Source organism: Somniosus microcephalus, chromosome 2, assembly GCF_052327205.1.
Source record: "Somniosus microcephalus isolate GS21.2 chromosome 2, FLI_Smic_1.0, whole genome shotgun sequence".
In the NCBI taxonomy this organism is placed as follows: Eukaryota; Metazoa; Chordata; class Chondrichthyes; order Squaliformes; family Somniosidae; genus Somniosus; species Somniosus microcephalus.
In genome coordinates, this window is record NC_140988.1 from 172454704 (window position 1) to 172467460 (window position 12757).

Consider the following 12757-nt stretch of genomic DNA (forward strand, 5'->3'; position numbering starts at 1 on the left):
GAGATGAGAGAGAGACTGGGGGAGAGAGAGAGAGACTGGGGGAGAGAGAGAGAGAGACTGGGGGAGAGAGAGAGAGAGACGGGGAGAGAGAGAGAGAGAGACTGGGGGAGAGAGAGAGAGGACTGGGGGAGAGAGAGAGAGGGACTGGGGGAGAGAGAGACTGGGGAGAGAGAGACACGGGAGAGAGAGAGAGAGAGAGAGAGAGACTGGGGGGAGGAGAGGAGAGACGGGGAGAGGGAGAGAGAGGAGAGAGACGGGGAGAGAGAGAGAGAGACTGGGGGGAGAGAGAGAGGAGACGGGGAGAGAGAGGAGAGAGACGGGGAAGAGAGAGAGAGGAGAGAGACATGGGGAGAGAGACAGGGGGAGAGAGAGAGAGAGAGCGAGAGAGGGAGAGAGAGAGAGACTGGAGAGAGAGAGACTGGGGGAGAGAGAGAGAGAGACTGGGGAGAGAGAGAGAGACTGGGGGGGAGAGAGAGAGACGGGAGAGAGAGTGAGAGACTGGGGGGAGAGAGAGGAGAGAGACGGGGAGAGAGAGAGAGAGAATGGGGGAGAGAGAGAGAGAATGGGGAGAGAGAGAGAGAGAGACTGAGGGGGAGAGAGAGAGAGACTGCCCCCAGATTTCAAGGAATTGTATGATCTGTCAAAATTGAGATTAGTCCTAGGAGAAGGAGACAGACCATACCTTGGGGCCAAATATGTAACAACATGTCACAACCTGAGGACTGTTTAAAATTAATATTGAACGTACCAAATGAAGTACAAAGACTGTTTAAAATTAATATTGTTTAAAAGTAATATTGTATGTACCCAACAAATGTCAAATCGATTGACACCTACAGAATGTTGGAAAACTGTACCTTTTTGCTATGTAAGCTTTGGCAATATGGTTCTCTGTAAACTTTCATGCCAATAAAGCATTTTAATTGGAATTGGAATTGGAATTGGACTGGGGGAGAGAGAGAGAGACTGGGAGAGAGAGAGGAAGAAGAGGGAAATTTTTTCAGGGGGGAAGGGGAGGGGAGGGAAGGGGGAGAGTCCCCGAGCCCCGCCCCCCCATCACCCGAGCCCGCCTCTCCCGAGCCCCGCCCCCCCAATCTCCCGAGCACCGCCCCCCCCGATATCCCGAGCCCCGCCCCCCCCCATCTCCCCGAGCCCCGCCCCCCCAATCTCAGGAGCACGGCCCCCCCCCCCCGATCTCCCGATCCCCGACCTCCCGAGCCCCCCCCCGACCGAGCCCCGCCCCCCATCTCCTGAGCCCCGAGCCAAGCCCCCCCGATCGCCGGAGCCCCGCCCCCCCCCCCGATCTCCCGAGCCCCGCTCCCGATGTCCCACCCCCCGATCTCCGCCCCCCGATCTCCCGCCCCGCCCCCCGCCCTCACCGAGCAGCGGCGTCCCACTCTCCGGAGCCCCGCCCTCCTGCTCTCCCGGAGCCCCGCCCTCCAGATCGCCGATTGCGGCTGAGAGACCCGGTCCCCGCCCAGAGCGGAGCGCAGAACAGAGAGATGGCCGCGTCTCAGCTGCTCCTGCTGCGCGCGCACCCTGACCCTCGTGGCTGACGCCGATTGAGATCGGGGACAGCCGTTTAAAAAAAAAAAGCCAGAGCGGGCTCTCGCGGGTGGGCGGCGCATGCGCGGTCAGTGCCAGCGGCGCGAGGCGGAGCGCGGGGAGTAGGCAGGGAAACCCCGCGGGCTGGCAGCCGTTAGTGAGCGGCTCACTTCGGGCGGCCCGCCCACTTCGGGCGGCCCGCCCGCTCCGGCCCCGACACCGTCAAACCTGAGAGGGGGAAGTAGAGAGAGAGAGGGAAGAGGAGAGAGAGGGAACAGGAGAAGGAGAGAGAGGGAAGAGGAGAAGGAGAGAGAGGGAAGAGAGAGAGAGAGAATTTTTTTGAGCTTCAGACCTGCCTGCAGCGGGCCTGGAGAGCAGCACCGAGTCCCCCTGCGCGAGGGTGAGGAGGAGGGGGGGGGGTTGCTAAACACAATATAAAACTGAAATAAATTGTTAATTAATTCCCTAACACATAATTCAAATATTTACCTTACTTCCCTAACACACTGAAAGTGTGGGGATTAAAATCGTGAAAAATCAAGATGGCGGCCACTCACCTCGGTTCAGAAGGATAAGGCCCGCCCACACACGCACACGATTGGTCGACCGGTCAGGTCACCGAAGCGTAGGATTGGTCAATCGTCGAGTCACTCGACACTCAACTGTAGGATGGCACGCGCCAGGAACCCGCCGTCCGATTGGTCGACCTCGACGTCACACGGTCGCTAATGAGATGCTAATGAGCGGAACGCTGAACGTATTTGGATACCGCGGGCGCAATTTTTGTCCGGCCGAAAGGTAAATACGCCTATGACCGGTCCGGAATCGCAAGCTTTCTTTTGAGGCGACGCGCGCGTCGGTACGCTCTATAACTTTCAAACGTATAGAACACGGACAGACAGACAGACATCGGGACAGACAGAAGAGCCGCTTTACATATATAGATAGATAGATAGATAGATATACAATTGTGATAGTAGAGAAGTTGTTGATTATACCTTACGTAAGATCTTGGTAGTCAAACATCACTGAAATGTAAGCATTAATCCGTTTTTTAAAAATTTGAACTCCAGTGATTTGATTTGAGCTATTTTAACAGGTGCTATGGATGTTGCTTTGGGATCAGCAGCTACTGGGGTTTTCACCAACTCTGACTGGTTGTGGGGACATCTCAGAGAAGTAAGAATCGTTTATGCAGTGTTGTATGTTAAAGATTGTAGATTTCATTTGTAAAACCAAATTTCTATTTTAAAGCACTTTTTTTTAATAAATGGAGAGATGAGGGCGAATTCTGCGATCCTACACTTGAGAGAAAACTGGGCTTTAAGGAAGTGTAGGTCAGAGATAGAGCTACAGTACTGTGGCCTTGATTCTCCCTCCTGATTAGCTGCCATGAATTTTCAGAAAGAACAACGAGCCAGCAGTATAGTGAGTCTGTTAAATTGATCAAACAGCTTCTATCACCGCCTGTACTGTACAGTGATATAGTAACGTCAACAGGAATTTGTGAATAACAAGTCGTCATCAATCTCCCCATCGGATTAATCAGGCGGCTTTAAGAATTACTGATTTGGTTGCAATCAAAAGTGTATTTAAAACCAAATACTCTCATTTATTTTGTAAGTTGATGTTACACTATATTATAGGACCACAATATTGTAACGAGAAAGGGCCATTTTTACCTAGAAACATAGAAGATAGGAGCAGGAGTAGGCCATTCGGCCCCTCGAGCCTGCTCCACCATTCAGTGAGATCATGGTTGATCATCTAAACTCAGTACCCTGTCCTTGCCTTCTCCCCATATCTCTTGATCCCTTTGGCATTCAGAAATATATCTAACTCCTTCTTGAATATATTTAATGAATTGGCCTCAACTGCCTTCTGTGGTAGAGAATTCCACAGGTTCACCACTCTCTGGGTGAAGAAATTCCTCCTCATCTCTGTCCTAAATGGCTTACCCCTTATCTTTAGACTGTGACCCCTGGTTCTGGACTCCCCCGCCATCGGGAACATCCTTCCTGCATCTAGTCTGTCTAGTCCTGTTAGAATTTTGTAAGTTTCAATGAGATCCCCTCTCATTCTTCTAAACGTCAGCGATTATAAGCCCAATCGACCCAATCTCTCCTCATACGTCATTCCTGCCATCCCAGGCATCAGTCTGGTGAATCTTCGCTGCACTCCCTCCATGGCAAGAACATCATTCCTCAGATAAGGCGACCAAAACTGCACACAATACTCAAGGTGTGGTCTCACCAAGGCCCGGTACAACTGCAGCAAGACATCCTTGTTCCTGTACTCGAACCCGCTCGCTACGAAGGCCAACATACCATTTGCTTTCTTAACTGCCTGCTGCACCTGCATGTTTACCTTCAGCGACTGGTGCACAAGGACACCCAGGTCTCGTTGCACTTCCCCTTCTCCCAATCTATTGCCGTTCAGATAATAATCTGCCTTCCTGTTTTTGCCACCAAAGTGGATAACCTCGCATTTAACCACATTATACTGCATCTGCCGTGCATCTGCCCAATCACCCAACCTGTCCAAATCATACTGGAGTTTCTCTGCATCCTCCTCACAGCACATACGCCCACCTAGCTTTGTGTCGTCTGCAAACTTGGAGATATTACATCTAGTTCCCCCATCTAGATCATTAATATATGTTGTGAATAGCTGGGGTCCTAGGACCGATCTCTGCGGTACCCCACTAGGCACTGCCTGCCACTCGGAAAAAGACCCGTTTATTCCAACTCTTTGCCTCCTGTCTGCCAACCAGTTCTCTATCCAAGTCAGTACCTTACCCCCAATCCCATGTGCCTTAACTTTACACCCTAATCTCTTATGCGGGACCTTATCGAAAGCCTTCTGAAAGTCCAAATACACCACATCCACTGGTTCTCCCTTATCTATTCTACCAGTTACATCCTCAAAAAATTCCAGTAGATTAGTCGAGCACAATTTACCTTTTGTAAACCCATGTTGACTTTGTCCGATCCTGTCACTGTTTTCCAAGTGCTCTGCTATTACATCTTTTATAATGGGCTCTAGCATTTTCCCCACTACTGATGTCAGGCTTACCAGTCTATTATTCCTCATTTTCTCTCTACCACCTTTTTTGAATAGTGGGGTAACATTAGCTACCCTCCAATCCATGGGAACTGTTCCAGAGTCTATAGAATTTTGGAAGATGACCAGCAATGCATCTACTATTTCGAGGGCCACTTCCTTAGGTACCCTAGGATGTAGATTATCAGGCCCTGGGGATTTATCGGCCTTCAATCCCATCAGTTTCCCTAACACCATTTCCCTACAAATACTGATTTCATTCAGTTCCTCCTTCTCATTAGACCCTATGTTTCCCGACATCTCTGGGAGGTTATTTGTGTCCTCCTTTGTGAAGACAGAACCAAAGTATCTATTTAATTGGTTTGCCATTTCTTTGTTCCCCCAATATAAATTCCCCTGATTCTGACTGCAAGGGACCTACGCTTGACTTCACCAATCTTTTTCTCTTCACATATCTATAAAAGCTTTTACAGTCAGTTTTTATGTTCCATGCTAGCTTACTCTCATATTCTATTTTCCCTTTCTTAATTAATCCCTTTGTCCTCCTTTGTTGAATCCTAAACTGCTCCCAATCCTCAGGATTATTGCTTTTTCTGGCCAATTTATATGTCGTCTCCTTGGATCTTATGCTATCCCTAATTTCCCTTGTTAGCCACGGTTGAGTCACCTTTTTTGTTTTATTTTTATGCCAAACCGGGATGAACAAATTCTGTTGTTCATCCATGCGATCTTTAAATGTTTGCCATTGCCTATCCACCGTCAACCCTTTAAGTAACATTCCCCAATCCATCCTACCCAACTCGCGCCTCATACCATCGTTGTTTCCTTTATTTAAATATAGGACCCGAGTCTCTGAGTCAAATACCTCACTTTCCATCTTAATGAAAAAATCTATCATATTATGATCGCTCCGACCCAAGGGGCCTCGTACAACAAGATTGCTAATTAATCCTTTCTCATTACATAATACCCAGTCTAAGATGGCCTGATCTCTAGTTGGTTCCTCGACATGTTGGTCCAGGAAACCATCCTGTATACACTCCAGGAATTCCTCCTCCACAGTATTGTTACTAATTTGGTTAGCCCAATCTATATGTAGATTAAAGTCACCCATGATAACTGCTGTGCCCTTATTGCACGCGTCTGTAATTTCCCGTTTAATGCCATCCCCAACCTCCGCATTACTGTTTGGGGGTCTGTATACAACTCCCACTAACGTTTTCTGCCCCTTGGTATTTCTCAGCTCGACCCATACAGATTCCACATCATCAGAGCTAATATCCTTCCTTACAATTGTGTTAATCTCCTCTTTAACCAGCAATGCTACCCCACCTCCTTTTCCTTTTTGCCTGTCTCACCTGAATATTGAATACCCCTGGATGTTGAGTTCCCAGCCTTGGTCACCCTGGAGCCATGTTTCCGTAACCCCAATCATATCATATCCGTTTACATCTATTTGCGCAGCTAATTCATCCACCTTATTACAAATGCTCCTCGCACTAAGACACAAAGGGGGAAAAATTCAGTTGCTTGCGCCTCCCGTTAGCGCCTTAAGAGGGCGCTAATGGGGCGCAAAGCAACTAGCGCCCGGGCGTGGTGATGTTTGCGCCGCTCGCAAAATTAACTAGACATTTTGCGGCGGCGCTAAATACTACCGCCACGATCTCCTGCGCTCGCAGATCGTGACGTCAGTCGAGTGCGTAGCGCCCCGGACCGGATATTGAGTGGCACCCCCTGCCTTACCGCTTGCCGCTAGCAACGACAGGTTGAGGGGAGCGTTTTGCAGTCAGAAAGGGACTGGGGGAGCACTATTTAAAGGCGGCTGCTTCCTGCCTTTTTTGTTGGTGACATTTTTGCACCACGCATTCTGAGAGAGAGAGAGAGAGACACACACACTTCTGGATAGATTCAGCGCTGTGTGAAGGAGTTTTGGGTACTGAGCAGCACTTTGCAGGTTCATTTTGATTTGCCCTTCCTTGCTTCGCCAGCACTTTGAGGTAGCGCATCGCTCCTCGGCCTTTGCGCCTTAAGACAGATGTGAAGCGCCTGATTTAGCGCTCCAATCACCTCCAGGGGTGACAAAAGCCAAGTTTGCCATCGGAGGCGATAATTAGCGCCAGGCGTTAAACTTTGCGCACGGCCGATAACGGCGCCCCAAACGGGGCGATACTGAATTTTTCCCCCCAAGCCTTCAGGCTTGTTTTTTTAACACTCTTAGACCTTTTAGAATTATTATTTACTGTGGCCATGTTTGATTTAAACCCTTGATTTCTCTGACTGCCACTTTTGCTTTTCTCCTTCCTGTCTTTTGCTTCTATCCTTGTTTCCCTTCTGTCTCCCTGCACAGGTTCCCAATCCCTTGCCATTTTAGTTTAAACCCTCCCCAACAGCACTAGCAAACACTCCCCCTAGGACATCGGTCCCGGTCCTGTCCAGGTGCAATCCAGTCCTATCTTCCATTCGAGTCCTTCATAAGCACGGTGATTCAAAAACACATCTATTTTGAAATAATTTACAGCACTCCGATTCTAAACCAGGGGTGCTTTTATTATTAACAATGCATGGTCTAATTAGCAATGTGTGGCGTAGCTTGAAAATCATTAGAATTTGAGCTGATAGTTTAATCACCTTTTTATCTTTTAAAGCGTAGCACTAGTAATGTGAATATAATATTTTTTCATTGTGAATTTAGGTTTAATTAATGTCCTTTTCAATTTTGGATGGCAGTGTTGATACCAATCTCTGTGCATTTTTAATCATGACTGATAATGCTGAGCATGTACTGTTCTTGTTTAGGCTAGTGTTGTGACTGGAGATCGAGTGTGGAGAATGCCACTTTTCCAACATTATACCAGACAAATCACAGAATCACAACTAGCAGACCTGAATAACATTGGCAAATACAGGTGAATACAGTATACTTAACTTTTAACTCGAAGGAATTCTCACTTTATTTTATATTGCGTTGTTAAGCAACCTTCTTTCTCCACTGGATCACAACAATGTGTTTTGAATAAGCACTAGACTTTGTAGTGGAGTATACAGAACAGACTTTATTGATGCACAGCAAAGGTGATCGGTCTTTAACTGTATACAGAGAGTGAATATTCAGTTTCTGTATCTTTTGAGTACACTCTGAGATACTGTTGAAAACCATGCTCCTTTATACACCATATATTTTGACTACATCAAAGGAAAATGTCAAAATTTGAAAACATGCTCTCAGTAGATGAAAAGTGAAATTATAAAACAAAAGAGGGAACTTGTTAGTTTCATACAAGTTGCTGTAGCGATGACCCAATGAACCAGTCACCCAAGAAACTTGCCCAGCAGGGCAAAGAGTGACTGTGTTTCAATTGAGGATCAAGTGGACATAATGAGAATTTGAGGGGGAATAATGTGGAGAAAAATGCAACAAAAATTGTGACAGTTTTTTGTTTTAATTTTCTTTGAGTCTTTCAGGAAGGGGATTTTGAATTTTAAAAATCTGTGGTGAACTTCCAAAGAAGTAGATTCACATGCTGCCACTTGGTAACTTCCACTCTGCTCTGAAATGTTCCTGCAGGTCTGGTGGTGCGTGTACAGCTGCAGCGTTCTTGCGAGAGTTTGTTACAGTCCCTCACTGGGCTCACCTCGACATAGCTGGTGTGATGTCAAACAAAGATGAAGTTCCGTACCTGCGAAAGGGAATGGCAGGAAGACCGACCAGGACATTAGTGGAATTTGCAGCCTACCTCAGTCAAGAAAGACAGAAATCTTAAAATGTATTTTTAAAGATGGGTCCACATATTTTTCCACTTCATCAGTTTCATAATTCTGGTACCCACACAAATGCCCTTTCTTTTGTATCTGTGAGTAAGCTTACTTTTGATTTTTTCCCCCTTTACATTTGGAAAGATGGTACTTAAATCAAAAAAGGATATTTTTTGTTACAAATTTTATTAATGAGTTTTATAATCATGATTGACATTTGCAATAGTGGCTTATGTTAAATGGTGATTTTTATTTTCTCTGAACCATAATTCCCATCATTCATTGTGCAACTGCTCACATTGCTGCTAAAAGGGAACTACAGTACTTTGCAGCAACACAAAAGCTGCAGTATTCCCAGTGTCTCTTGGACAATACAAACAGTGAAAGTGTGAAAACCTACCAATTTTGAGCTATGGTGAATATAGTTGAAAAATAAGTCTCCCCAGTTGAAAGGAAAAACTGACACATGTATCGAGCCTTCAGTATTGCTAGCCGCTAATATTTTTGTAATATTCAAAATAACGTTGAGACCATGCAAGCCAAAACAATAAAGGAAAATAAACTGGACATAATGAGAATTCCTAACTGATGATAGCTGTAATTACAAAACATTCATTATTGATAATCCCAAAGTCAGATGAAATCTAATTAATGGATGCAAAATCATTCCAGAATGTAGACCATTCTTTTGATCCATCTGCAATAAAAGTACATGTACAAAGGAATACTTGAGTAGGCTAAGTTGGGCCAACTGCTGTTCTAAGAGCAGAATGTGAAATAAAACATAAGAACATTGATGCGCTATCAATTACTCAAAAGACTGAGGTTAAGCGAGTAACTAACAGGCTTTTAGTAACAAGAGAATGAAGGTGTGCCTCGAGTGGTCGACCAGTCCAGAATACAGAGGGACTGTGGAGCAGTCACCTTTATACCTGGACTCGTGGGAGGAGTCAGCCGAGGCATGTACAGACATGTACACAGTGGAATACAAACAGTGGTTTACCACATTCACCCCTTGTTTAAAAATGAGTCCGGCGGGGTGAAGTGTATTAAAAGTTTGTGTATTGGAGACTCTCCGGAGGTCTTGTCTGCCGCTGTGATCGACGTGGCGACAGCAGGGGTAGTGAAGCTTCCGGCGTCGAGTCCCGCGTAGGCTGGGGCACTGGTGTGTAGTCCTCGTGGGTGTCTAGCGGGTCGCGGGGCCCAGGCGTGCCGTCTGCTGGGGTTGGATATTGGATCGTGGGGGGGGGGGGTAGTGGGTTACTGGGGCCCCCGAGGGTGCGAGGTCTCGTATGGAGACTGTGTCCTCCCGCCCGTCCGGGTACGCAATGTAAGCATACTGGGGGTTGGCGTGGAGGAGGTCGACCCTCTCGACCAGGGGGTCCGTTTTATGGGTCCTCACGTGTCTTCTCAGTAGGACCGGCCCTGGGGACGTCAGCCATGGCGGTAGCGATGTCCCCAATGTGGAATTCCTTGGGAAGACAAACATTTTCTCATGAGGGGTGGCGTTAGTGGCAGTGCAGAGCAGTGACCGAATAGAGTGGAGCGCATCGGGGAGCACATCCTGCCAGCGGGAGGTCGGAAGGCCCCTAGACTTTAAGTCTAGCAGGGCGGCCTTCCAAACTGTCGCATTCTCTCTTTCCACCTGTCCGTTCCCCTGGGGGTTGTAACTGGTGGTCCTGCTTGTGGCAATACCCCTAGCGAGCAGGTACTGACGGAGTTCGTCGCTCATAAACGATGAGCCCCGGTCGCTATGGATATAGCTGGGGAAACCGAACAGGGTGAAGAGGTCGTTCAGACATTTAATGACCGTGGCACTGGTCATGTCCGGGCAGGGGATGGCGAACAGGAAACGGGAGTACTCATCAATAATGTTGAGGAAGTACACATTGCGGTCGGAGGAGGGGAGAGGCCCTTTAAAATCAACGCTCAGGCGCTCGAAGGGGCGAGTGGCTTTTATCAGGTGAGCCCTGCCTGGTCTATAAAAGTGCGGTTTGCACTCAGCGCAGACTTGGCAGTTCCTGGTCATGGTCCTGACCTCAATGGAGTAAGGCAGGTTGCGGGCCTTGAAGTGGAAGAACCTGGTGACCCCCGGGTGGCAGAGGTCATTGTGGAGGGCCCGCAGTCTATCGATCTGAGCGCTGGCGCAGGTGCCACGCGATAGAGCATCCAGGGGTTCATTGAGCTTCCCGGGCCGGTACAAGATCTCGTAATTGTAGGTGGAAAGTTCAATTCTCCACCTCAAGATCTTGTCGTTTTTGATTTTGCCCCTCTGCTTGTTGTTAAACATAAAAGCAACTGAACGCTGGTCAGTGAGCAGGGTAAATCGTTTTCCGGCCAGGTAGTGCCTCCAATGACGCACAGCCTCCACAATAGCCTGGGGCTCCTCAACAGCGGAGTGTCTGGTCTCCGGGCCCTGGAGGGTTCATGAAAAGAAGGCCACGGGTCTCCCTGCCTGATTAAGGGTAGCGGCCAGGGCAAAGTCGGACGCGTCGCTTTCCACCTGGAAGGGGATGGATTCGTCCACTGCGTGCATGGTGGCTTTGGCAATGTCTTCCTTGATACGGTGGAAGGCTAAGCGGGCCTCTGCCGTCAAGGGAAAAGAGGTGGACTTGATCAGCGGATGGGCCTTGTCCGCATAGTAGGGGACCCACTGGGCGTAATTGGAGAAAAACCCTAGGCACCTCTTCAGGGCCTTGAGGCAGTGTGGCAGTGGGAGTTCCATAAGGGGACGCATCCGGTCGGGGTCGGGACCGATGACTCCGTGTTCCACAACGCAGCCAAGGATGGCGAGGCGGCTTGTGCGGAATATGCACTTCTCCTTGTTATACGTCAGGTTCAGGAGTTGGGCGGTGCAGAGGAATTTTTCGAGGTTTGCGTCATGGTCCTGCAAGTCATGGCCGCAGATGGTCACATTGTCCAGATATGGGAAAGTGGCCTGCAACGCATTTTGATCGACCATCCGGTCCATCTCCCTTTGGAAGACGGAGACCCCGTTGGTGACGCCAAAGGGAACCCTAAGGAAGTGATAGAGGCGGCCGTTTGCCTCAAAGGCAGTATACCGGCGGTCCTCAGGGCGGATAGGGAGATGGTGGTACGCTGATTTCAGGTCAATGGTCGAGAAGACGCGATCTGGTTGACCATATCAGCTATGCGGGGGAGTGGGTAAGCGTCCAGCAGGGTGTAGCGATTTATTGTCTGGCTGTAGTCGATGACCAGGTGCTGCTTCTCGCCGGTCTTAACGACCACAACCTGGGCTCGCCAGGGGCTGGTGCTGCCCTCAATAATCCCCTCCTTCAGGAGCCGCTCCACTTCGGTTTTACTGAAAACCCTGTCCCCGGCACTGTATCGCCTGCTCTTTGTGGCGATGGGCTTACAGTCGGGGGTGAGGTTAGCAAACAGTGTGGGGGGGGGGGGGTGATTCTGAGTGTGGAGAGGTTGCACCTGGTGCGCGGCGGGCAATTTGGAAGTTGCTGGCTGCGGACTGTGAGTGGGGGGAGGGGTCCACCGTACGCCATCGTAACACTTTTAAGGTGGAACTGAAAATCTAACCCCAGTAGAACGGCAGCGCAGAGGTGGGGCAGGACCAGAAGTTTAAAATTATCGTACACAGTCCCGTCTACTAAGAATGTCACCACGCAGTAGCCGCCAATGTCCGCCGACTGGGACTCGGAGGCCATAGAAATCCGCTGGTGCGCAGGCAGGACTGGGAGAGAGCAATGCCACACCATGTCGGGGTGGATGAAGCTCTCCGTGCTCCCAGAGTCAAAAAGGCAGGTTGTTTCGTGACCATTTACCTTAATGTCCATTGTGGACCGGGCCAGTTGGTGCGGTCTCGCTTGGTCCAGCGTAATGGAGGCCAGCGTAGGGGTCGGTGTGTCGCTGCGGGTATCAGATGAGGCGGTGTTGGGGGCCTGCTGCGTCCCGGCTGGCGTCCAAGATGGCGGCGTCCATGATCCCCATGTGGCTGGAGGCGTCCAAAATAGCTGCTGTTCCGGTGGTTCGCACATGGCTGGGGAGGCCCAAGATGGCGGCCCACACGCGGCGCTGCTGGGGTTCGGGGTGGCTTTGGCCCTGCAGACGCTGGCGTAGTGTCCCTTCTTCCTGCAGCCCGAGCAGATCGCATTTTTCGCCGGGCAGCGCGCTCTGGGGTGTTTGGCCTGGCCACAGAAGTAGCATTTCTGGCCTTGGGACACTGCTGCGGTAGTTGGGCCATTGCTGGGATGTGGCTGGGGTGGCACGGTGCTATGAGACGGTCCTACCGTGTCCCAGGCTGTCGTTCCCCGCGGCGTCCACGGTGCAGAGGAGTAGGCATCCATGCCCCGGTAGGCTGCGTCCAATGATAGTGCGAGTTCAGAGGCCTTGTTGAGGTCGAGGTCACACTGCTCCAACAGTC

The 12757-nt window shown here is 49.5% G+C and overlaps 1 protein-coding gene across 1 annotated transcript in view; it reads left to right on the top strand.

Annotated features, from left to right (window-relative positions):
- lap3 (leucine aminopeptidase 3) overlaps positions 1-9165 on the top strand; it is a 45965-nt gene extending 36800 nt beyond the window's left edge. Inside the window, exons 11-13 of the mRNA XM_085966737.1 lie at positions 2645-2724; positions 7405-7514; positions 8174-9165. Of these exons, the coding sequence (XP_085822863.1) occupies positions 2645-2724; positions 7405-7514; positions 8174-8369 (386 nt within the window). The 3' untranslated portion in view covers positions 8370-9165. The remainder of the gene's footprint in view (positions 1-2644; positions 2725-7404; positions 7515-8173) is intronic.
- The last annotated feature ends 3592 nt before the right edge of the window (positions 9166-12757 follow it).